The 26,810-nt window shown below is 45.7% G+C and overlaps 1 protein-coding gene across 6 annotated transcripts in view; it reads left to right on the forward strand.

Annotated features, from left to right (window-relative positions):
* The window catches only part of LOC140201515 (1-acyl-sn-glycerol-3-phosphate acyltransferase delta-like), a 135,365-nt gene that overhangs the window by 70,410 nt on the left and 38,145 nt on the right, over positions 1-26,810 (forward strand). For all 6 annotated transcript variants that reach the window (XR_011886891.1, XM_072265757.1, XM_072265754.1 and 3 more), the window contains 2 exons: positions 15,798-15,967; positions 25,357-25,518. Coding sequence is in view for 5 of the 6 variants with exons in the window: in XM_072265757.1 (XP_072121858.1) it covers positions 15,798-15,967; positions 25,357-25,518 (332 nt within the window). In the remaining variant the exon portion in view is untranslated. The remainder of the gene's footprint in view (positions 1-15,797; positions 15,968-25,356; positions 25,519-26,810) is intronic.

The following is a 26,810-nucleotide window of genomic DNA, read 5'->3' on the forward strand; positions in this document are numbered from 1 at the left end:
ATCTCAATGTTATAAAAAAGGTATTCAGACATGGTCAAGGGTTCAGTTCAAACATCAGAATGGGGAAGAAATGTGATCTAAGTGACTTTGACCTTGGAGTGATTGTTTTGTGCCAGACAGGGTGGTTTGAGTATCTCAGAAAGTGCTGATCTCCTGAGATTTTCATGCACAATAGTCTCTTTACAGAGAGTGGTGTGATAAACAAAATAAAACATCCAATGGTGGTCTTCTGCTGTAGCCCATCCATTCAAGGTTTGACGTACGGTGCGTTCAGATACACTCTTCCGCATACCGCTGTTGTAATGTGTGATTATTTGAGTTACTGTCGCCTTCCTGTCAGCTTGAACCAGTCAAGGCCAGGCTGGCCTTGTTGCCAACCGAACTACCACTCACTGGATGTTTTTCTTCGTTTCTCGCACTATTCTCTGGAAACTCTAGAAATGTTTGTGCGTGAAAATCTCAGGAAATGAGCAGGTTCTGAGATAATGAATCCACCCCACCTGCCACTAATAAACCATCATATTAATGCATTGAGTTGCTGCTACATGATTGGCTGATGAGTAGGTTAATGAGTAGGTGTCTTTTAAAGTGGCCACTAGGTGCATGCATATTGATTTTAAATTGACTTTAAACTTTTAAGAAGGGCAATAGAAAGAGAAGATGGAATTGTAGACTAGTGAGCCTTATGTTGGTAATAGAGAAACTATTGAAGATTCTCAAAGATTGCATCTGGAAACATCATAAAGTAACTAGAGATCATCAGCATTGCTCTATGTGAGCAAGGTCACATCCAACAAACGTGATTGATTTTTTTTCGAGAAAGTGACAATGATGAATGATGAAGTCAGGTCAGTAGATGTTGGACGTGTGGAGCTTTGACAAGGTCCCCTGTAGCAGGCTGATCCAGAAGGTAGTTTTGGAGGGATGTTACTCTGACCGGAAGCTTGCGACCAATTCGACAATGATTTGGAAGAAAATGTAAGCCGGTTGATTAGCAAGTTTGCAGGTAACATGAAAATTGTCAAAATTGTGGATAGTGAGGAAGACTTGTTAGAGGATTCTGCAATATATAGAACATAAGGGCCAAAAACTGGCAGGACCCTTAAGAGCATTAATGTATTTTAGGTGCAAGTCCTTACTTCTCTGGAAGCAGCAACACAAGTAGAAAGGATGATAAAGGTGGCATATCTTATTCTCTCTTCATTAGTAGGGGTGCTGAGTTTATAAGTTGGCAAATTATGATATAAAATTTGAATATTGCATCAGATTCTGGTCTCTGCATTACAAGGAGGATGTGGAAGCTTTGAGAGGGTGCTGAAGAGGTTGTGAGATTAAGCTATATGGTTAGACAAATTTGGATCATTTCCTTTGATGTGTTTGAGGATGAGGGGCAATATGATAAAAGTGTATAAAATGATGAGAGTCAGAGAGCAGGTGGACAGTCTTTTCCCAGGCCAGTACACCACACTATCACATGCAAACCCCCAAGCTGGAAGTGGCAAAAAACAAAAGGCATAGCTTTACACTGATTAGCAGAGTTTTAAGTGGATTTACCAGGCAATTCAAAAAAAAATACAAAGATGGTAGTTGCCTGGAACATTCTGCTTTGGGAGGTGATGGAAGGAGGTGAGATGGTAATGTTTAAGAGGCACAGAGAGATACGGACCTTGTGTGGGCAAATGATGTTAGTTAGCTTCAGCACTGATATTGTGGGCTGACGTCCCCACTCTTGTATTGCGCTGTATGTTCAATGTTCTGTTCAGGCTTGCTTATCGTCATTCTTCAGTACACGAGTGTAAAGGAGAACAAAATGATAGTTACTCTGGATAAGCATTAAAAGAAACACAATAGCCATAAGGAACACAGTAATAAAAAAACAAATATGGATATAGATGACCATCATAGTTATGTGCCACGTCATATGATGTAAGCAGTCATAGTCTTTCTGTGACCATGATTGTTCTTGGCAAAATTTTCTACAAAAGTAGTTTTCCATTGCCTCCTTCTGGGCAGTGTCTTTACAAGATGGGTGGCCCCAGCCATTGTAAGTACTCTTCAGAAATTGTTTGCCTGTGTCAGTGGTCTCATAACCAGGACTCATGATCTGCACCAGCTGCTCATAACGACCAACCACCACCTCCTCCCATGGCTTCACATGACCCTGATTGGGGGGGGCTAAGCAGGTGCTACACCTTGCCCAAGGGTGACCTGCAGGCTAGCGGAGGGAAGGAGCACCTCACACCTCCTTTGGTAGAGGTGACTGACAGGAAATGATAAGGTGAGAAAGTGATTCTTAGCAAGGGGAACTATTCTGGGTAGTAGCAGGACTTATGAAAACACAGTAGGACAATGATTGTGTTAGTGTGGGTATGAGGTGTGGAGGGTAAACGTAAAGTGGCAGTATATGGGATGATGAAGGTTGCTGAGGGGCTGTGGGTAGCAGTGGCTGATGTGTATGTTGTGGTGGGTGGGGGGAGGCGGTTGGTTAATGGCTGGAGGTATTGAGCAGCCTGGTGGCCTGGGGGAAGTCACTGTTTCTGAGTTTAGTGTCCCTGGCATGGACACCTCAAAGACCCTGTAATTCCAACTTTCTGAACTCCATTTATCTTCCTTTTTCTTTTCGACTAAAATTGCAACATCCCTGTCATCCAGGATTCCCAAACTTCGCCACCCTTTGTGTTCCTTCCTCACTGCCGTTGGCCCTGAATTCTGACAGACTGATCTTTAAATGATTCCCACACATCGGATGTGGACTTTCTTGCAACAGCTGCTCCCCCACACCCCACCGAAGGACTACTCTTACTGTTAATCCACGACTATCTGAAAACTCCTGAGTTGTGATCACCGTTCACAAAATACTCTCCCTACAAAACTTCCACTATCAGGTCGGGCTTTTTTTTTTCCAAAATTCAAAGTCCAGAATGGCTTCTCCCTGGTTGGATTATCAAGAAATCCTCCTGGTTGTAGGAATTACAAAGAAAAATGCTGCATTCACCTAAGGAAGTCTTCTCTGCACATCACTGTTGTACCACACGGTTACTTGAGTTACTGTCACCTTTCTGACAGCTTGAACCAGTCCGGCCACTCTCCTCTGACCTCTCTCATTAACAAGTCGTTCTCCACCCACAGGACTGCTGCTCACTGGATGTTTTTCATTTTTCGCATCATTCTCTGAAAACTCTAAGAGACCGTTGTGTGTGAAAATCCCAGGAGATCAGCAGCTTCTGAGATGCTCAAACCAGCCTGTCTGGCCCCAGCAATCATTCCTCGGCCAAAGTCACTTCGATCATATTTCTTCCCCATTCTGTTGTCAGGTCTGAACAACAACTCAACCTCCTGACTGACCATGTCTACATGCTTCTATGCTTTGGGTTGCTGCCACATGCCTGGCGGATCAGGTAGTTCCATTAACTAGCAAGTCTACCTCATAAAGTGATCATTGAGTGCATATCCTAGATGCATTCCCCTCATGAACAGAAGAATTCTTCAAGCCAGGACCTATCAAGACCCTTAGATAAAGGTCAGAAAGTAGCTTTTAATACTGCTAAACAGAGCCAATCTGCTCAATCTTTTATTAAGGGATATCATTTTCATTCTGAGATTCAGGAACAGCTTCTTTCCTTCTGCCATCCCATTCCTAAATGGACATTGAACCCTTGGACCACAACCTCACTTTTTTAATATATATTATTTCTGGTTTTTGCTCGATTTTTAATCTATTCAATACATGTATACTGTAATTGATCTACTTATTATTAGTTCATTTTGTTTTTTTTCTCCTATATTATGTATTGCATTGAACTGCTGCTGCTAAGTTAACAAATTTCATGTCCCATGCCGGTGATAATAAACCTGATTCTGATTCTTCTCTGAACTCAAGGCTTCACCACAGCTGGGTCTTTAAAACTGTGCTTTTTTTTAACGTGACTGCCTTTATCATGGGAATTCATAAAGGTTACAAAGCAACTGTATTCCTTCATGTTGGAGAAGAGTTTTCTTGCTTAACATGACTTCTTGGTAAATGCCCATCTTTGTCACAATGATATTAAAGCTCCAGAGAATGCCCTCACTTGTTAAACATGGAAACAGCTTCACAATATTTTACATGACTATGTAATACAAGATTAACAAGATCAATCACTCTTAAGCTATGTGTATTTTATAAAACATTCAGAAAATTGAGCTATTTAATAAAAGTAATATCCAAAAACTCAAGCTATCTCCAGTGGGACCCCACCACCAAGCACATCTTTCCTTCTCTTCCCCCCCCCCCTTCTGCTGGGATCACTTCCTATGTAACTCTCTTATCTGTTCGTCCCTCCCCACTGATCTCCCTATCTCTCTCCTGGCACTTATCACACCTGCCCCTGCACCTCCCTCACTACCATTCCGAGCTCCAAATAGTCCTTCCATGTGAGGCGACACTTAACCTATTGGGGTGACCTACTGTATCCAGTGCTCCTAGTGTGTCCTCCTGTATATCGGTTCGCCAAGAACCTGAACTCCGTCCACTAGAAAAAGTGGGATCTCCCAGTGGCCACCCATTTTAATTCCACTTTCCATTCCCATTCCACCATGTCTGTCCATGGCCTCCTCTACTGCTGCGATGAGGCCATCCTCAAGTTGGAGGAGCAACACCTTATATTATGTCTGAGTAGTCTCTAGCCTGAAGGCATGAACGTTGATTTCTTGATCTTCCGGTAATGCCCCCCCACCCCACCTTCACCATTCCCCAATCCCATTTCCCTCTCTCACCTTATCACCTCCCTCTGTTGCTCCTGCTCCTTTTCTTTCTTCCATGACCTTCTGTCCTCTCCTATCAGGTTCCCCCTTCTCCAGCCCTGTATCTCTTTCACCAATAATTCCATCTCTTTACTCATCCCTCCCCACTTCCCAGTTTCAGCTACCACCTGTACTGCTTTCTCCCCTCCTCCCCTCCTTCACCACCCCCACTTTCTTTACTCTGACTCCTCATCTTTTTACCCCCCCAGTCCTGATGAAGGGTCTCGGCCTGAAATGTCAACTGCACTCTTTTCCATAGATGCTGCCTGGCCTGCTGAGTTCCTCCAGCATTTTGATCCAATATCTCAAATCTGCCTGCTTTTCACCACCATAGTCCTGAGCATGCCAGATTACTTTGTGCCCCCCGCTCAGGTTGACTTGAAAGACGTACTGGCATGCTGTTGAATTTTTTTTTACATCAAAATAAACTTTATTCATAATAAAAAAAAATTTACAAGTATAAGCCGTGCAATGCCTTTTCATAGTCAGTGCATTAATCAGGGATTCCCAACCTGCGGACCACGAATTCCTGGTTAGTGGCATAGGAACGGTTTCGGGAACCCCTGCTTTAAGTAGTGTTCAATTATCTTCCCTAAAACCAATAGAACTGTAGCCACTCATGGCCCCCTGGGGCAGTGAATGAGTACAATAATTGAGAGGCTCCCTCACCCACTTTTTTTTTATTTCAAAATATACTTTATTCAAAAATAAATATATACAATAAACAATTCAATAACTTTTCATCCTTTACATACGTTTCCATTATAGTCAGTACATATCCGTATTTATAGCCACCCACGTGGCACTCCAGTAGTTCAGCTTACCATATCATTGTTGAGGGGTATACTCCCCACCGGGCCCTTGCGGTGGCTGCACCAAGTTTCAGTGCGTCCCTCAGCACGTACTCCTGCAGCCGAGAGTGTGCCAGTCGGCAGCATTCTCCCACGGACATCTCCATGTGCTGGTAGATCAGCAAGTTTCGGGCTGACCAAAGAGCGTCCTTCACCGAGTTGATGATCTGCCAGCAGCACCGGATGTTGGTCTCCGTGTGCGTCCCCGGGAACAGCCCGTAGATCAGAGAGTCCTCTGTTACACAGCTGCTGGGGATGAAACGTGACACTAGCCCGTCCATCCTCCTCCACACCCTCTTTGCGAACTGGCAGTGTGCAAAGAGGTGAGTCAGAGACTCCTCACTGCAGTCCTCCCATGGGCAGTGGTGTGCGGAGACGACGTTCCGGGCGTACAGGACGACTCTGACTGGGAGGGCCCCTCTCACCGCCAGCCAGGCGAGGTCTTGGTGCCTGTTGGTGAGATCTGGCGATGAGGCATTTTGCCAGATGAACTGGACAGTCTGCTCAGGGGACCACCCCACTGTGTCCATCACGTCCTTCTCCTGCAGTGCCTGCAGGACACTTCGTGCCGACCACTGTCTGATGGCCTTGTGATCAAAGGCGTTCTCCTGGAAGAACTTTGCTACGTAGGACAGGTAAGCCGGCAACGACCAGCTGACTGGGGCGTTGCGCGGGAGTGGGGCCAGACCCATTCTTCGTAGCCAGGGTGACAGGTAGAACCTGGCCACATAGTGGTACTTGGTGCCCACATACCTGGGTTCTACACACAACCTGATGCAGCCACATACGAAGCTGGCCATCAGGGTGAGGGCGACATTGGGGACGTTCTTGCCCCCGTTGTCCAGGGACTTGTGCATGACGGTCCGTCTCACCTGCTCCATCTTGGATCCCCAGACGAATCTGAAGACAGCCCGGGTGATTTCCGAGCTGTAGGAGCGGGGGACGGGCCAGACCTGCGCCAAGTACAGCAGCCCTGAGAGCACCTCACACCTGATGACCAGGTTCTTGCCCGTTATCGACAGGGAGCGCCCTCCCCACAGTCCCAGTTTCTGTTTCACCTTGGCAGTCCACTCCTGCCAGTTCTTGTTGCACGCCTCAGCCCCTCCGAACTAGATCCCCAACACCTTCTTCACGTGGTCAGACCTGATGGTGAAGGGGACGCTGGATCGGTCAGGCCAGTTCCCGAAGAGCATGGCTTCGCTCTTCGTGCGGTTGACCCTGGCCCCCGACGCTAACTCGAACTGTTTGCAGGTGCCAATCAACCTGCGAACTGACCTCAGATCAGAGCAGAAGACGGTGACGTCGTCCATGTACAGGGAGGTTTTCACTTGGGTCCCTCCACTGCCTGGCAGCGTCACCCCTCTTATGCCCCCATCCCTCCTGATGGCTTCCGCAAAGGGTTCTATGCAGCAGACAAACAAGACAGGGGAGAGGGGACAGCCCTGCCTGACTCCAGACCTGATGGGGAAGCTGTCTGTTTCCCACCCGTTGACCTGGACTGCACTACGGATGTCTGTGTAGAGCAGTCTAATCCAATTCCGGATTCCCTCCCCAAATCCCATTTTGGACAGCACGTCCGCCATGTACGTGTGCGATATCCTGTCGAAGGCTTTCTCCTGGTCCAAGCTGACCAGGCAGGCGTCCACCCCCCTGTCCTGCACGTAAACAATGGTGTCCCTCAGCAGCGCAAGGCTGTCTGAGATCTTCCTGCCCGGTACAGCACAGGTTTGGTCTGGGTGAATCAGCTGTCCCAGAGCAGACTTGACCCTGTTGGCGATAGCCTTGGACAGGATCTTGTAGTCCACATTCAGGAGAGAGATGGGCCTCCAATTTCTAATGTCCTTCCTTTCCCCCTTCTGCTTGTAGATGAGGGTGATGATGCCCTTCCTCATGGACTCTGACATGCCGCCAGCCAAAAGCACAACGTTGTACACTTCAAGCAGGTCTGGGCCCATCCAGTTCCACAGAGCCGAGTACAATTCAGCCGGTAAGCCGTCGCTTCCGGGAGTCTTACCCGACCCAAAGGAACGGATGGAGCCTGTCAACTCGTCCAGGGTCAGTGGCTGATCCAGAGTCTCCTGCTTGCCGTCGTCTAAGACCTGCGTGATAGACGACAGGAAGTTGCGGGAGGCTGTGGATTCTGTGGCCTTTTCGTCGTACAGACCGGCATAGAAGGACTTGCAGATCCTCAGTATGTCGGTCTGCGAGGACACGACTGAGCCGTCCTCTTCCTTAAGGTTGTGGATCACAGAGCTCCCCCTGTGCACCTTTTGGAAGAAGAAGCGTGAGCACGTCTCGTCCTGCTCCACGGTTTGGACCCTTGATCGGAAGATGATCTTGGAGGATTCGGCGGCGAGGTGCTGGGCTTGCCGGCCCTTCACCTCTCACATTTCTTCCCTGACATCCACCCCCTTCGACTGCAGAAGGAGAAGTTGCTGCAACTCTGTCTGGAGTTTACGCAGTTCCCTCTGTTCCTGCCTTGCTTTCTGGATACCCTTGCGGATGAAGAACCTCTTAATGTTCTCCTTGGTTGCTTCCCACCAGTGAACCGGGGAATCAAAGAAGGCTTTCAAGATTCTTCAACTTGTGTACTCCCTCTCTAGTTCCTTGATGTTCTCTGGGGTCGGCAGCTTTACATTCAGCTTCCAAGTCCCCCTGCCTGCCTTCTGGTCCTCCCGTAAGTGACAGGTGGCTCTCAGAAGGCAGTGGTCAGAGGAGAACACCGGCGTGACGTCGGTGGACCTGACCGTGAGGGACTCAGACAGGAAGAGGAAGTCGATCCGGGAGCGGGCTGAGCCATCCGATCGTGTCCAGGTGGCTTGCGGCTATGCTCCACCTGTGGGGGTGCCAAAGGCGTCGCGCAGCTTGGCTGTCTTCACCGTTTCCCTCAGGAGTCTAGAGGTACTGTCCAGCCTGCCGTCGGCGCTGCCGGGTCCTCCAGCTGCATCAATGGTGCAGTTGAAGTCTCCGGCCAGAACGACTGGCTGGGACGTCACCAGCAGCTGTGGGAGCTGCTCGAAGACGGCCAGCCGCTTGCTCCGCACGGGGGAGGCGTACATGTTGATCAGCCGGAGCAGAGTGCCCCGGTATTTGACGTCTGCTACCAGGAGGCGCCCCGCAACCACCTCTTTAACTTGGGTGATTGAGAAGTTGCCTCCCCGCAGCAGGATCCCCAGGCCGGAAGCGCGACAATCGTTGCTACCCGACCACACAGACAAACCTTTTTTCCACCACCGTGACCACCTCCGGTAGTTACGGAGGTGTGGTAGTCCGCACTCCTGGAGGAAGGTCACGTCAGCCTTTACAGTGTCCAGGTACTGGACCGTGCTGACGCATCGCCCAGTACTCTTCAAACTTCGCACATTCAAGCACGCCAATTTAAGGTCTGCCATCATTGTAAGTCCTTTATTTTGGTTGCTGTCCGTCCTCACCCTTGCCATCCTGAGCCTTCATTCCCACCGCCTTTGTGAAGTTTTCCACCTCCTGTGGGCTCGGGTACTGCTGGTAGTACTCCTCCGTGTGTGGCCGTTCTGGTTCTGGGCCCGGGGGGTTGTTGACTTCCTGGGCTGCTTCCCCTTCCAGCTGCTGGGTGCCGGCCGTGGCTCTGCTCCCAGATTCCCAGAGCTGTGTGTGTCGGCTGCTCTCCGCCTCCTGTACTTGGGGGGTGGCCAGCAGACTTTCTCCCCTCTCTCTCCTCCTCTCCATCTGTTCTGCCAGCCGCTTCTTCCACCGGAGCTGCTGGCCTCCCCCAACTCCTTCCTCCTCTGAAGAGGTTCCCTGCCCTTTTCTTGTGTTGCTTCGCCTTCTGTCGCTTGGCCGCCGCCTTTTTGGTCTTTTTGCGTTTCACGACCTTCCATTCGGTTTCCACCTCAGCTCTCCCCTCCTCCATGGACTCCTGCTCGTCGTTTGCCTGATCCTGGAGGGTCTGCAGGGGGGTGGCAGGTCTTGGGGTGCTTGCACCTTCCTCCCTGGTTTCGTCGTCCGTCCTGTCGGGTGCCTCGTCTGCAGCGCTGGCGGGTACGTCCGCAACTGCCTGGGCCCTTTCAGGGCCAGCACCTCCCCTGGTCGCCTGTGCGTAGGTGCCCCCACGCTTCGGGCAGGCTCTGTACAGGTGGCCAGCCTGTCCGCAGAGGTTGCAGGACTTGGCCTGCGTGCAGTCTTTGGTCAGGTGGCCTTCGGTTTTACAGTTCTTGCACATCACCACCCTGCACTGGGCTGCGATATGCCCCGCCTTGCCGCAGTTTCGGCACACTCTGGGTTGCCCCGCATACACCATGTACCCTCGGTTACCTCCGATGGCGAAGACGGAGGGGGGATGGATGACGCCGCTGTTGGAATCCAACCTCAGCTTCACCTTGACCTGCCGTTTGCTGGTCCAGATTCCCAGTCTGTCCTTCCCGTCCGCTGGTGTTCCTACGCTCTCCACATACCGAGCGAGGAATGTAAGGACATCTACCACTGGCACGTGCGGGTTGAACATGTGCACCGTGATTGTCCGTTCCTCTTGGGTAGCCGTTGCAAAGAGGGGCTGTGCTTTCAGCAGCGACAGTGGCGCCTCTGTCCCCTTCAGCTGAAGCTGCTGGTACAGCTTCTGCCACCCTGCAGCCTGCAGGAAAGTGACATCGAAGAAACCTGGGAAATCCTGGACGCAGTACATGTCATCGGGTGTAAATCCGCAGCACTCCATCAAGACCTTCCGGATGAAGGTCTCTCAGGTGAAGCCGGTGCCCCCGTTCCGGTCTCGCACTGTCAGTCTGACAGTGTTCTTGATACCCGGGCCTCGAGCCGATGCACTGCTCACTGCTGCCATCTTCTTCCTCTCTGCTGTCGTCGCTGGTATGGGATGTTAGATTGGAGGCCAATCAGCATTAGGATCCACCCCTGCGTCAGCGCGAACTCTTCTCCTCTGCCTTCCGGTCTGATAAGAACAGATTTTTTTTTTATTTCAAAATATACTTTATTCAAAAATAAATATATACAATAAACCATTCAATAACTTTTCATCCTTTACATACGTTTCCATTATACTCAGTAAAGTATCCGTGTTTATAGCCACCCACGTGGCACTTCAGTAGTTCAGCTTAGCATCTCATTGTTGAGGGGTATACTCCCCGCCCACCGACCCCTCCCACTCCCACGGGTGGAGAAACCTATACTGTGGTCCTTCCCCACCGGGCCCTTGCGGTGGCTGCACCAAGTTTCAGTGCGTCCCTCAGCACGTACTCCTGCAGCCGAGAATGTGCCAGTCGGCAGCATTCTCCCACGGACATCTCCATGTGCTGGTAGATCATCAAGTTTCGGGCTGACCAAAGAGCGTCTTTCACCGAGTTGATGATCTGCCAGCAGCACCGGATGTTGGTCTCCGTGTGCGTCCCCGGGAACAGCCCGTAGATCAGAGAGTCCTCTGTTACGCAGCTGCTGGGGATAAAACGTGACACTAGCCCGTCCATCCTCCTCCACACCCTCTTTGCGAACTGGCAGTGTGCAAAGAGGTGGGTCACAGACTCCTCCTCACTGCAGTCCTCCCGTGGGCAGTGGGGTGCGGAGACGACATTCCGGGCGTACAGGAGGGCTCTGACTGGGAGGGCCCCTCTCACCGCCAGCCAGGCGAGGTCTTGGTGCCTGTTGGTGAGATCTGGCGATGAGGCATTTTGCCAGATGAACTGGACAGTCTGCTCAGGGAACCACCCCACTGTGTCCATCACGTCCTTCTCCTGCAGTGCCTGCAGGACACTTCGTGCCGACCACTGCCTGATGGCCTTGTGGTCAAAGGCGTTCTCCTGGAAGAACTTTGCTACGTAGGACAGGTATGCCGGCAACGACCAGCTGACTGGGGCGTTGCGCGGGAGTGGGGCCAGACCCATCCTTCGTAGCCAGGGTGACAGGTAGAACCTGGCCACATAGTGGTACTTGGTGCCCACATACCTGGGCTCTACACACAACCTGATGCAGCCACATACGAAGCTGGCCATCAGGGTGAGGGCGACATTGGGGACGTTCTTGCCCCTGTTGTCCAGGGACTTGTGCATGGCGGTCCATCTCACCTGCTCCATCTTGGATCCCCAGACGAATCTGAAGACAGCCCGGGTGATTTCCGAGCTGTAGGAGCGGGGGACGGGCCAGACCTGCGCCAAGTACAGCAGCCCTGAGAGCACCTCACACCTGATGACCAGGTTCTTGCCCGTTATCGACAGGGAGCGCCCTCCCCACAGTCCCAGTTTCTGTTTCACCTTGGCAGTCCGCTCCTGCCAGTTCTTGTTGCACGCCTGAGCCCCTCCGAACCAGATCCCCAACACCTTCACGTGGTCAGACCTGATGGTGAAGGGGACGCTGGATCGGTCGGGCCAGTTGCCAAAGAGCATAGCTTCGCTCTTCGTGCGGTTGACCCTGGCCCCCGACGCTAGCTCGAACTGTTCGCAGGTGCCAATCAACCTGCGAACTGACCTCGGATCAGAGCAGAAGACGGTGATGTCGTCCATGTACAGGGAGGTTTTCACTTGGGTCCCTCCACTGCCTGGCAGCGTCACCCCTCTTATGCCCCCATCCCTCCTGATGGCTTCCGCAAAGGGTTCTATGCAGCAGATACTACACTTGATCTTAGCCAAAAGGCCGATTCCTTAATACAGTCAGGCTCTCAGCCAGCTCGATAGTATTGTAATGTGTTAGGGTCCTGCAATACTCTTTAAACTGCTGCTCGGTAGTAACCTCTGTCAAAGTTGGAAGTCTATGTTACACAGTGCCACATTTTTGTGAGCAACTTTTTGTTGTTGACGGCTGTCACTTTACTCCTATCTACAAAATTGTAGCATTTTATGAATTCTCATGATAATGAGATTCAAGTAAAATCAAGGTTTTGAAAATCCACTGGTATTTGAGTAGTGAAGCCTTGGGTACAAAAATGAGTGACTTCTATTATTTGTGGAACTGTAAGTCATGAGTCTCAGTCCTTGGGTAGGTAAGAGAAGCAACAGGCATAGGTAAGAAATAATTTCAAGAATACTGGGTAAGTAAATTCACTTTATTTGGTACCTCTTGTCCCTAATAAAGTGGCCACTGTGTGTATTTCTGTAGGTTCGTGATCTTCTGTTGCTGTAGCCCATCCGTTTCCACATTTGATATATTGTGCATTCAGAGACGCTCTTCTGCACATCACTGTTGTACTGCATGGTTATTTAAGTTACTGTGGCATCCTTGTCAGCGTGAACCAGTCTGGCCATTCTCCTCTGACCTCTCTCTCATTAACAAGGCATTTTTACCCACAGAACTGTCACTCACTGGATGCTTTTAGTATTTTGCACCATTCTCTGTAAACTATAGAGACGGCTATGTGTGAAAATCGCAGGAGATGAGCAGTTTTTGAGTTACTCAAACCACCCCATCTGGCACCAACAATCACTCCATGGTCAAACTCACTTAGATCACACTTCCTCTCATTCTGATGTTTGGTCAGAACAACAACTGAACCCCTTGACCTCGTGCTTTTATGCATTGACTTGCTGCCACATGATTAGCTGATTTAGATGTTTGCGTTAACAAGCATGTGTACCTAATAAAGTGGCCACTAACTGTATATCTGGGTTAGTTCAATATTCCCAACCATACACAGATTTTCAATGTTTGATGAATATTGTCAATGCTTGTTTAAAACTTGTCAATGTATTTTTGAGGACTACATACTCTAAAGATAGGATTTTTCTTTCAGATATATTTATCCAGTAGGTTTGGCCATTTGAACAGAAGACAAGTGAAACACAGGGAAATGATTGACTGAACAGTGATAGGAATGTTCCAAATTAGCTTGCTCTGTGTGTGGCCCTGTAAATCACTGGACGTTATCAGTGCACTGGAGTCAAACAAGATTGGTGCTGCCCTTAAGCTGAAAGTGTCATTGTTTGTTGCTGAGATTACAGCAATTTAAAATGAAGTTATATTTAACTTGGTGGGATACAAATAAAAAGCTTCTTCAAAATTGACAATTTAATCTACTGTTAATAAAAGTATATTAATCATTTACATCAATTGTGTGGCACCATAGCATAATGGCTTGTGTATTGCTTTATAGTGTCAGTGACTAGTTCAATTCCTGCCACTGTCTGTAACAAATTTGAGTATTCACCCCATGACCGAGTGGGTTTCTTCTTTCCTCCGGGTGCTCTGGTTTCCTCCTGCATTCCAAAGCCGTATGGGTTAGTAGGTTAATTGGGCGGTGTGGTCTTGTTGGGCCAGTAGGGCCTGTTACCGTGCTGTATTTCTAAAGAAAAGTAATAAAATAAATACATTAATTAATATTATAAAGATATGAGGCCAGATTTACTTTCAGATCATTGAAGTCAAGTTTATTGTCATTTAACTATATACATGTATATCTTTAAATGAGGCAACGTTTCTCCGGACCAGGGTGTAAAGCACAGTAGTACACATGACACACTAACTTATGAAAGTAAGAAAATTCTAGCGTTTACTCTCACATTATTGGGTTCAGAATAGGGAGAAGTCCTGAACCTGCTAACCTGTTTCTGCCTGTGGTTTCATAGCCATGCCTCTAATTTAGATACTACACCCTGCTAGGAGTGTAAGGCCACAAGATGAACTTGTAGAACAACCCAGCACCCAAGCTGGGGAATGTACTGACTGAAACCTGTACCAGAGCTCCGTCATTTGAATGGAAGAAGTTGTGAGGGGAGAAGGGGTTTCTATGCCAGATAATTTGCTGTCTTGTTTATATGTGGGTGACTTACAGTTTAAAATTTGTTAAATTTGTTCATTTGATCTGTAATAGTTTTCAAAGTCTTTGATTGCTGGCAAAGCTTGGAATCTTTCTTTTCCACTTAGTTTGTGGGTGTGGCTTCCTGCTTAGAATCCACATGTTTTTATCAGTGAGTCAACAAGGGGGAATCTGAAAGTTTTCCTGATTATCAATGGAGAACAGGGACAGTTTGCCAAGATCATCAAGTTCTGGCCCAAAAGCTTTGCATCAGAAGTTTGGATTTAGAGACATTGACGGGTGCTAAAATGCTTTGATGTTTTCCAGATTCAGCTCTTTGGAGCTGCACGTGGCTGAACCTCTTTAAAAGAATGTATTATACAAAATATTAGTAAGAATGCAGTCTTTTATTGAGATCCTCCTTTAAAACTTGTCTCCTTTGAAGCTTTTAGTTATCTCTGCTGATGTTTCACCCTGGCTTGGGTATACTTTGTCTGATTGAGCTCTTTGAAATGTTTTATCATAAATGGTCATATATAAATACAAATTATCGTTGTGTCAAAATTTGGTAAAGTAACGATCATCCAATCATGTCAAAGTTTTAAGCATGATTTCTTTACTGCTCCATTTGTGATCCTGCTCCAAAAAAGTGACCTGCTGAATTCTAAATAATTACCTAAAAAAGGTCATAAGACTTAACCCAATGATGTCCAAGCAGCTGAAACTACTGTGCCAGGAACAAATAACTCAGGATGGATGTAGTGTGAAGTTTTACTCATTTTAGGGATAAGTGCTATATAGAAACTTTGCATATCACATCCTGAATGTAGCCACCATGGCTTGTTTGTGATGGAAGAAATTGAGCCAGCAGTTTTGGTGAAATGGATGTCTTCAATTCTAACAACTTTAACCTAAAAAAATCGTTACTCCACAGTAAAAATGGCAAGAACATGAACTAAATGAATTACAATTCTCTTGTTTTTCCTTATCTCTTTATTGCTAAGAACTTCGGGGAATAAGAGGTTTTCTATTTTTCATGCTTAACTTATTAAGCATGCATTGACTTTTTTCCTAACAAGACAACACCCTACTGGAATAATGTCACACTATTTCATTTTCTACGTCAGACACTTTTATAGCTTCCCTGAGATTTTTAAATGATTAACAAATAAAGTCTGTTTTCTTCTTTGTAACACTTGGGGTTTGACGATGACTCCCAAAATTGCTGTAAGTAGGATATTTACAGGTACTAAACAGGTTTAAAAAAGTCTTTTTCTCATATCATGCCTATTCTGAGAGTTCAAACTATTGCTTTGTGCTATGTCAGTGGACTTGAATATAAGTGATGACCAGTAATATATTTGGCATATTAATTGTAATAAGAACTGCAAAAATAAATTATTTTATTAAACTTGTTATGAACTCTGGTATAATTTATGTTTTTTCCCTTTATATTACAGAATTGGTGTGGCTGCTGGAGTGGTGGTCAGGCACTGAATGTACTCTTTATACTGATCAAAAGAGTTACGTTAAATATGGAAAAGAGAATGCTATTGTTATTCTCAACCATAACTATGAGATTGATTTTCTTTGTGGATGGGACTTCTGTGAAAGGTTTGGTGTCTTGGGGGTAAGTGTGTGCTTTTATCATTTGGTGCATTTTGTAAAGTCAGCCTTCTGAATTACTGTCCATGTTTTATTTTAAAAATACCTATTTAATTGTGGTTTTCTCACAGTCCATTGTAGAAAACACCTGTGGATCTTAAGTTGGACACATTTTGTGTTTTTTTAAAAAAATAAATGCTAATGTTGACATGGAAAAAATCCTGGCCCACTTCAGCAGTGGTGTAGGTTACCTGAACTCTCTTTGTCAACCAGATTCCACAAGCTCTACACATCTTTCCTTCCCTGGTCTGAAATAGGGTGTTGTACAGGATTCAATAGGTCACCATGAATCACAAGACTATTATCACATATTTGATGAATATGCTAGTCAATCTTGTCACCATAATCAAAACTCTACTCACGAGTTTATCAGATACCTTCTGCAAATCCAAATATTAATGAATTCATGGTTCCTCTCTATCCAGAGTAGAAGTTACTTCTTCAAAGAACTCTAATCAATTGGTCAAACATAAATTTTCTTTTGCAAAACCATGCTGATTTTCCTGATTACTTTGATCTTTAAAGTACCATGCTTTAACATTATTAAAAATAATTTTTAACATTTTTCCAATAATCGATGTTAAGCTAACTGTCCTGTATTTTCATGCTTTCTGTCTCCCTTTTTGATTTAAAAGGATTGCATTTGCTATTTTTCAATCTAATGGATGCTTCCCTGAATCTAGGGAATTTTGGAAAGTTATTATCAACACATCAGCTCTCATGCAAGCCACTTTAAAGACCCTAGGATGAAGTCTATCAGGATCTGGAAACTTGTCAGCTCGCAGTTCCATCAATTTGCTCAGTTCTTCTCTGCTGGTAATTGCAATTTTCCTGAGTTCCTCCCTCCCTTCCAGCTCAGCTATTTTTAGAATGTTACTCATGTCCTGTATAGTGAAGATGCAAGATGCACAATACTTGATTAGTAACCTGCCATGTCCTTGTTTTTCCCACTTATTAATTCCCCTGACTTGCTTCCAATAACAACTCCACCTTGGATTCCCTTCCTAAAGCAATATAGCCTTCAGTTTTCAGCTTGCAGCTTTTGTAACCCTGTAATCATCACGTTATCTAATAGCCTGAACATTTATTTTTACTGCGCTGTTTTATTGCTACGTACATTCAGGAGTCTTTAGTGCATCCTGTTTTAATGTCTAGATTTTTTCCCTTCGTGATGTCATATTTTGTTTATAATTTTCTAAGTTAGTCATTTTTTTCTATTACTGCCTTCCCTCTAGCCTTGCTTTTGCTCTTACCTTGTTTTGACCCTGTGCCTCCATTATAAGACCACAAGTCATAGGAGCAGAATTAGGCCATTTGGCCCTTTGGGTCTCCTCAGCATTTCCATCATAGTTGATTTATTGTCCTGCTCAACCTCGTTCTTCTGCTTCCTCCCTGTAACCTTTGACATGCTTACTAATCAAAAACCTGTCAACCTCCGCTTTAAATCTACCCAGTGACTGGGCCTCCACAGCCGTCTGTGGCAATGAATTCCACTGATTCACCAGCCTGTGGCTAAAGAAATTCCTCCTCAGAATTATTTAAACTTACTCAGTTGAAAATCCTCCCTAGTTCATTGGCTTGCTTGAACATTGATCCCAGGATATTTCAAATGTAGAGCCTTCCAACAATATCATTTTGGCTATTCTTCAATATCATTGTCAGTGCCACACTTCTACCTTAGAAGGGAAAGCTTAGATTTTTTTCCCTCCCTCATTTTATGTCAATTCTAAATTGTTCCTTGAAATTGTACTGTTTTAAAGTAATGTTCTGCAATGTATTTTAGAATTGTAGGTATTATCTTGTATCAAATCTCCTTCCTGTGTAGGAATTCAGCTCTTTCACGTACTTGATCTATGTTTCTGCTATGTTTTCCACTCCAGTTTTAAACTCTGTCTGGCATGTGATCAAACACTTTACATCAAGATGTTGTGTACTTAATATTTTTGGCTGTGATGCAAAAAAAATGGATTTAATTGCATTTGGCCACTACATTAAGCCATAAACAAGATTGACTACAAATGATAATAAATAGGCTAAAAAAAGTTCATGATTTTAAAAGATCGAGAGATTTAGGTAATGTACTCTTCAACAATTTTTTTTATCAATATTACCTGATGGGGTAGAGATTTGTCTCCACCAAAGGAGGTGTAAGGTGCTCCTTCCCACTGCTAGCCTGCAGGTCACCCTTGGACAAGGTGTAGCACCGACATAGCCCCCAGTCTGGGTCACATGAAGCCATGGAAGCAGGAGGTGGATGGTCGTATGAGCAGCTGGTGTGCATCATAAATCCTGGTTGTGCGACCGCTTACGCCAGGCAGATAATCTCTGAAGGGTATTGGTAATGTCTGGGGTCACCCATCTTGTTAAGACACTGTCCAGAAGCAGGCAATAGAAATGCTATTCTGTAGAAAAATTTGCCAAGAACAGTCATGGTCATGGAAAGATGATCACCCAGGTCATACAACATGGCAGATAATGAACAAAGCTGTGTTATGCACACATGCTGAGCTCGTTGACTTCATTAACTTTCCTCCAACCTGCCCTCAAGCTTACCTGGTCCATTTCCGACACCTCCCGCCCCTTTCTAGATCTTACTGTCTCTATCTCTGGAGGCAGCTTATCTACTGATGTCTACTATAAGCCTACTGACTCTCACACCTATCTGGACTATTCCTCTTCTCACCCTGTCTCTTGCAAAAATGCCATCCCCTTCTCGCAATTCTTCCGTCTCCGCCGCATCTGCTCTCAGGATGAGGCTTTTCATTCCAGAACGAGGGAGATGTCCTTTTTTAAAGAAAGGGGCTTCCCTTCCTCCACCATCAACTCTGCTCTCAAACTCATCTCCCACCTTTCACGCACATCTGCTCTCACTCCATCCTCCCGCCACCCCACTAGGAATAGGGTTCCCCTGGTCCTCACCTACCACCCCACCAGCCTCCGGGTCCAACATATTATTCTCCGTAACTTCCGCCACCTCCAATGGGATCCCACCTCTGAGCACATCTTTCCCTCCCCCACTCTCTGCTTTCTGGAGGGATCGCTCCCTACGCGACTCCCTTGTCCATTCGTTCCCCCCCCCCCATCCCTCCCCACTGATCTCCCTCCTGGCACTTATCCTTGTAAGTGGAACAAGTGCTACACATGCCCTTACACTTCCTCCCTTACCACCATTTAGGGCCCCAGATAGTCCTTCCAGGTGAGGCGACACTTCACCTGTGAGTCGGCTGGGGTGATATACTGCGTCCGGTGCTCCCGATGTGGCCTTCTATATATTCGCGAGACCCGACGCAGACTGGGAGATCGTTTTGCTGAACACCTACGCTCCGTCCGTCAGAGAAAGCAGGATCTCCCAGTGGCCACACATTTTAATTCCACATCCCATTCACATTCTGACATGTCTATCCATGGCCTCCTCTACTGTAAAGATGAAGCCACACTCAGGTTGGAGGAGCAACACCTTATATTCTGTCTGGGTAGCCTCCAACCTGATGGCATGAACATTGACTTCTCTAACTTCTGTTAATGCCCCACCTCCCCCTCGTACCCCATCCGTTATTTACTTATATACACACATTCTTTCTCTCTCTCTCCTTTTTCTCCCCCTGCCCATCCTCTGGGTTTTTTTCCCCCCTCTCCCTTTTCCTTCTCCCTGGACCTCCTGTCCAATGATCCTCTCATATCCCCTTTGCCAATCACCTGTCCAGCTCTTGGCTCCATCCCTCCCCCTCCTGTCTTCTCCTATCATCTCGGATCTCCCCCTCCCCCTCTCAAATCTCTTACTAGCTCTTCCTTCAATTAGTCCTGACGAAGGGTCTTGGCCTGAAACGTCGACTGTACCTCTTCCTAGAGATGCTGCCTGGCCTGCTGCATTCACCAGCAACTTTGATGTGTGTTGCTTGAATTTCCAGCATCTGCAGAATTACTCGTGAAAGCTGTATCTCATTCATTTTGCCTGTGAACTGGTAAATCTGTGTTCAAAGTAAAAAGGGGAGAGGGAAGGGGGGGAGAGATCAATTAAACATTTTGCCAGTAATGATGCTATAGGGAAAGGGCAGCTTTCAAATATTGTATTTAACCAGCTACTTTTGGAAACATTGTGCCTATTTTAATTTCAAGTTAGGCCATTAATCCTGAGCTGAGCTACTGATTAATTTACTCTTCGGGGGGCAAGTCTAACCTCGACACCCATGAGAAACTAGTGCTTTCATCCAGCATTCTTTGAGAAAATAGGCTAATTTGGAAAGCAAACACTGGATTTAAAATACATCAAGGCTGCAGGTTTCTACTGCCAACACAGCAGCTTACGAAGGAAGGTAAATTGTCCTTGTCGGGTGTGGTGGGGTGACTCTTAACGATTTCAGCCCCAACACACAGAATTCCAGGTATGAATTGAATGAATGCTTCTGTGTTAAATTATATTACAGCTACAAATCACATGAATAGTTCTGCTATTTTTATGGACAAGCCCAATGAAAAGCCATTGGGATTCGTGTGCTTTTTAGACGAGTTACATCGATCAGCCTCATGTCTATTATCTAAGATTATACAATGCAACCGGCAGTGACATTTTCATTCAATTGCGAGAAGCACTACTTTGATTGAACACTAAACTGTTGGTAGTGAGTAGTCCTGTCACCAAACTCCATTTTAATCACTGGTACAAGTACAAATTTTATTTGTATGAGTAATGCAGAATGAGCAGGTTCCGGGGGAGTGCAAGAGAAAGGACGATGAAAGTGGATGCAGGGACGGCAGCGTGTAACCTTACTCCAGACTGCGGCTTAAATATGGTTCCTGTGTACTGTCAGTGCGCCCTGCAGAATTCATTACACAGCACCTGTGCCCACTTCATTTTGTGACCTGTGCTGATACGTGCAGTTAAAGCTGAACACCATTTCTTAAATGGTGGATCATGGCTGTCAGAAGTCTGAAGTGATTTCTCTCCACCCCCCCCCCCCCAAAAGCTATTTTAGTTGTGAACAATGACTGAATACTTAAGAGCAATCAGTGTGTTGGAGGTCTTGTTGGAAGGAAGTCTCGAATGAATAAACTGGCTGGAGCCCAGGTAGATAAATACTGAAAAAACTGGGAGCAACTGTCAGTGAAAGTTGATGCCAAGAGTCTACATTGGCTAGGTAATGGAACCTGTTTAATGATCCTACTTCAGCTTTCAAAGTGAGTCAGTTTGCCCTCAACTGGCTTATGCATCACTAGCCTCACTTAATAGCATACAGTCCATCACCTTCTTACCAGAAATCTCTCTTCTACTTTGGACTGTTGAACACAGTCCAACCTTGGACACTTTAAGCACTTTCAACTCAGCTTCCATAGTCAAAGTCACTTAGATCACACTTCTTTCCCATTTGGATGTTCGGTCTGAACCTGTTGACCATGTCTGCATGTTTATATGCTTTGAGTTGCTGTCATGTGATTGGCTGATTAGATATTTGGGTTAAGGAGCAGGTGTACCTAATAAAGTGGTGACTGAAGGTACTTTGCAACTTTTAATCCCAGCCCCAACCACTAATCCCCATTCCACTGTCACCAAGGGCAGGACCTGAGTAAAACAGTTGATAATAACGGTATCTACATATGAAACCACCTACTTTCATTCTGTTTTTCACATCTTAAATGATTTCAATTAACAGATGTGTGAACATGTGCTTCCCTTCCTTTCATTGCATGAGTTTTGTCCCTATTTCATTTTGGAAATCCAGGACTTTGAATCTTTCCCAGTTAGTGAATGAATGAAGAATGAAAATCTAGAGAAATTATCTAGAAATATTACCACACAGTTCTTCATATTTGCTACAGCACTACATACTGAATAAAGTTGAATGCTTCCATAAAAGTAGGTCAGTATCTCAAATCACACTTAGTGTAAGTTTCATTCTGTTTGTTTTACTGTTTCTCAAGGAGCACGTTGATGTTGCTGATGCTAGGGTAACAGCGTGCTTAAGGGAAGCTCCCCTGTGATTTTGCATCATGCACAGAGCTGGTCTTCATAGCAGGATCAGGCTTACCTGCGCAATGTTGGAGACAACTGATCATTTTCAAGTTTCATTAGACATTAAGGAGCTATGGTTGTCACAAAATTATTCCCAGTCTCAGATGTTTGGAAGATTCGCTTCTCAAAGTTCATTAATTATCAAACTCTGTGTCCAACTTACAACCAGAGATTCTTCTTCCCACAGACAACCAAGCAACAAAGAAACACCATGGAACCCGCTCAAAAAAAAATCAAACACTCAAAGTGCAAAAAAGAAGAACAAATCACACTAACAGCAAAAACGAGTGAAAAACACACAGAATGTAAAACATCAAACCACAGAACCCTTGCAGTCTAGGAATAAGGAACTAGCTTTCCCTGTGTATATGACGAATAAACTCTTCTATGGGCTTGCAGCCAGGTACAGGTATCGATTATAACCGACGTTTCAATGACAAACTCAGCCATCTTCATCAGGGATGATGCCTGGGCATGTTTAGTCTGGTGGTGTATATACCCCTGTCGTCTGTCCCTCCTGATTGGTTAGTCCTCATCCCAAAAGATTTCCACTCTCATACCTTGCTTACAATCGAATTCCAGTTCTTACTTGGAGCGAGACCTTCGTATTTGTTAAAATTCTCTTCCTCTAGTTTTATATGAATGGCTTCTTTTACCAAGCCGTCGAAGTCAATCCTGTGGCCTTTGCAAATGCAGTGTCTGCTGCCACCGATTTCTCCGGATAACCCAAATGGATACATCTCCTGTTCTCCTTAATGTGGGTTTCTACCATGCATGCCGTCTGGTCGATATACACTATTCTGCATTTACAGGGGATCCTGTAAACGTCAGCTCCCCTGAGTCCCAGGTCATCCTTGACCCACGTGAACTGTGATTTGAGCTTCCTTACAGGTTCGTGGATGGTATCAATCCGGTATTTTTTCAAGATCCTGGTGATCCTTCCGGAAACCATGGAAATATAGGGAAGGCAGGCAGTAGCGACAGGTTCCTCCTCACTGTTAGGTTTCCTAATTTTTCCGTTTGTCCTTTTAAGGGCCCGACTGATTTGTAGCCATTCTGTAGGAACAGCGTGTGTAGTTGTCTTATTTCCTCGGGGAGACTCTCTGGGTTTGAAATAGTTTTCACACGGTTAATCAAGGTAGAAGGAACCGCTCTATCATGGGAGGCGTGATGGTGGCTGTTATTGTTGAGGTATAAGTCCGTGTGTGTGGGTTTCCGATAGATGCCATGTCTTCTGCATCTCCAACGTAAATTGAATGTTTGGACGTATGCTGTTGTGGAACTGTTGGAGTGCCTAGAGTCCATGAGGCCACACTACGAAGGTGTCATCGACATATCTGAAGAAGCATTTGGAGCATAAGGGCAATGAATTCAGAACCCTCTCCTTAAAGTCCACCCTGTAGAAATTAGCAGTAGCTGGCGACATAGTGATCCCACGGCCACTCCCATTTGTTTGTTCATAGTAGTTCCCCTTATGGTGGAAGTACATTGATGTAAGGGCATGTTCAAAAAGGTCAGTGGTACCCTTATTAAACCCTGACCACAGGCGGACCAAGCTGTCCTTAATGGGAACTCTTGTTGACAGGGACACCATGTCGAAACTGACTATTATATCCTTCGGGTTCAACTGTATGTTGGTTATCATTTTAACAAAATCGGTCAAATTCGTGATGTGATGCTCACAGCCCCCAACAGAGGGAGAGAGCATGCTCACTAAATGCTTAGCGAAGTAGTAAGTCAGAGAATCTATCCTATTGACGAAAGGCTTCAGGGGAGAACCCTTCTTGTGTATCTTAGGGAGCCCTTAAAGTCTTGGTGGTACCAGTGCCTGAAGCCTCGTATTCGAGTCCGTGGGATACCGCTGTAGAAGTCAGTAGGCGGGATCATCCAGAATCTGTTGAACTTCCCTGTGGTATTGCTCCGAGGACAAAGGAGATGCAACGGTCCGCTGTGGCTGTGCTGATGAGGGCTTCTTTCACTCTGAACCTGGCTTTCGATGTAACCCAGGTGGCGGCAGTAGGTGATCCACACCACTTTTCAATGGTTGTAATGCACTGCTAGATTAGGGGCATTATTATTCTCCACTGATGGAGAAAGGAATTAATTACCTTCCCTTTCAATAAAGGGTTGCAGGTATTGTGAAGAAGTGGATTTTCTGGAATTGCAACTATTGGGTGGAGAAGGGGGCGTTGGGTATGATAGACTTATTATGACACTAATGAGGGATAATTTCCAGTTGGCCAATCAGATACTTGCCTTAAAGCCAAACATCGTTGATGCAGGTCCTTCGGCCCGTCACATGGGTGCCAGCCATCTAGCATTCATTGCACCGATAATATATATTTTTTGCTTGCATCCCCATCAATTTTGACCTCCAGCAGCCCAGCCCCCTGAATAGCCTAACAACCAGAGCACTAGAGGGAATCGCATTGTCACAGAGAGAATCTGCTGACTCATTTGGGATTGACCACGGGCCTCTGGATATGTAGTGCACCTGTAGTAGCAACTCGTTTATTGTGCCAACCTAATTAGGCATCTGATTTTTTTTTTTCCAATCAGTTTTTGCAATTGCAAATTTTGTCTTTACTTCCACCTGGACAACAGATTCTTTCTGCCTCCTCTTGTCTCCACAGTTGGTTGCATGAAAATTGCTCCCAACTCTATCTCTTCCATAATTCAGTATTTACATTCCATTTACCTGGATGGATTGTATACTCAGTGGCCATTTTATTGGGTACCTCCTGTACCTAATAAAGTGGCCACTGAGTGTATGTTCGTGGTCTTCTGTTGCTGTAGCCCATTCACTTCAAGGTTCGATGTGTTGTGCATTCAGAGATGCTCTTCTGTACATCACTTTTGGAAAGCATGGTTATTTGAGTTCATGTCTTCTTGAACCAATCTGGCCATCCTCCTCTGAACTCTCATTAACAAGGCATTTTCACTCACAGAACTGCCGATTCCTGGATGTTGTTTGTTTTTCGCACCGTTCTCTGTAAACTCTAGACAGTTATGCGTGAAAATCCCAGGAGATCCTCAGTTTCTGAGATACTCAAACCACCCCATCTGTCACCAGCAATCATTCCACGGTCAAAATTACTTAGATCACATTTCTTCCCCATTCTGATATTTGGTCTGAACATCAACTTGACCATATCTGCGTGTTTTTATGCTTTGAGTTGCTGCCATATGATTGGCTGATTAGATATTTGCATTAACGAACAGGTGTGCAGATGTATATAATAAAGTGGCTGCAGAGTGTTATCTGAAGTGCTGGACTTCATTGGTCACCAGCTTGGAACAACATTAAGTATTCGTGTAACCTCTTAAACCTTTTCTTCCCTGCGTAGAGTTCAAAAGTACTTGCGAAGAAAGAGCTAGCTTACGTTCCTCTGATCGGTTGGATGTGGTATTTTCTGGAGATAGTGTTTTGTAAGCGACAATGGGAGGAAGATCGCAAAAACGTTGTCCAGAGCTTGCTTAACCTCCGGGATTACCCCGAAATTTTTTGGGTAAGTGAAGAACTTGTATCCACAAATTTCAAACTAAATATATCTGAGTAGTTTCCTTCATTACTAAGAATAAAATTATGAAACAATCCAGTTGTACAAGTTTTTAATAACTTTTAATTCTGTTTTTTTTTATTCTTGCTTCATTGTGATGATCTCTGAAATACCCAACAGAGGGGAAAAAACTAGTACTAGAAGCATTTGACAGACAAACAGTAAACAGGAGAAATTCTGCAGATGCTGGAAATACACACAGAATGCTGGAGGAACTCAGCAGGCCAGGCAGCATCTGCGGAGATGAATCAACAGTTGACATCTCGGGCTGTGACTCCTCATCAGGACTGTAAAAGAGGGGGTAGGGGAAGGAGGATAGCTAAAAGGTGATTGGTGAAGCCAGGTGGGTAAAAAAGGTAGCGGGCTGGAGAGGAAGGAGTCTGATAGCAGAGGAGAGTGGACCATGGGAGAAAGGGAAGGAGGGGCACCAGGGGGAGGTGACAGGCAGGTGAGAAGAAGAGGTAAGAGGCCAGAGTGGGGAATAGAAGAAAAGAGAAGGGGAGGAGAAAAAAATTACCGGAAGGAGAGATTGATATTCATGCCATCAGGTTGGAGGCTACGCAGATGGAATAAGAACAGTAATGATTGTGTTTTTGAAAAAGTGCCATTGTGCAGTGCAAGTATTTACATTTACCTAACTCAGCCATTGCCTACTGTGCTTACTATTACCTGCAGTATTAAACTATGACAACAGTAAATGACATTAGCATCTACATCATGTGAAAAAATGCAACTACTTGAATTTTTTTGTTGACCCAAAGGGAAAGTGTTACAAATATGCTGAATTCTAACACTACTTCAGTAGCTGAGGTTTGAATATTTCTGAACTAAATCAGTAGTGGCCAATTCGAACTCTGCTGTGTTGTCTCTTGTAGTTGCAGAATCCACCGCACATTATGTAGAATAACCTTGGTTAAGTTACTGTAGAGTGACTAGAACTTAGACCATAGGATACTGGAACAGAATTAGGCATTCGGCCCATGGAATCTCCTCCATCATTCCATCACAGCAGATTTATTATCCCTCTCAACCCCCATGCCCCTATCTTCTTCCTGCAACCTTTGACGCTCTTACTAATAAAGAACTTAGTAACCTCCACTTCAAATATACCCGGTGACTTAACCTCCACAGCGGTCTGCGGCAATGAATTCCACAAATTCACCACCCTCTGGCTAAAGAAATTCCTTCACATTTCTGTTCTAAAGGGACGTCATTCAGTTCTGAGGCTCTGCCCTCTAGTC

The sequence above is a fragment of the Mobula birostris genome, chromosome 8 (genome assembly GCF_030028105.1).
Source record: "Mobula birostris isolate sMobBir1 chromosome 8, sMobBir1.hap1, whole genome shotgun sequence".
NCBI lineage: Eukaryota > Metazoa > Chordata > Chondrichthyes > Myliobatiformes > Myliobatidae > Mobula > Mobula birostris.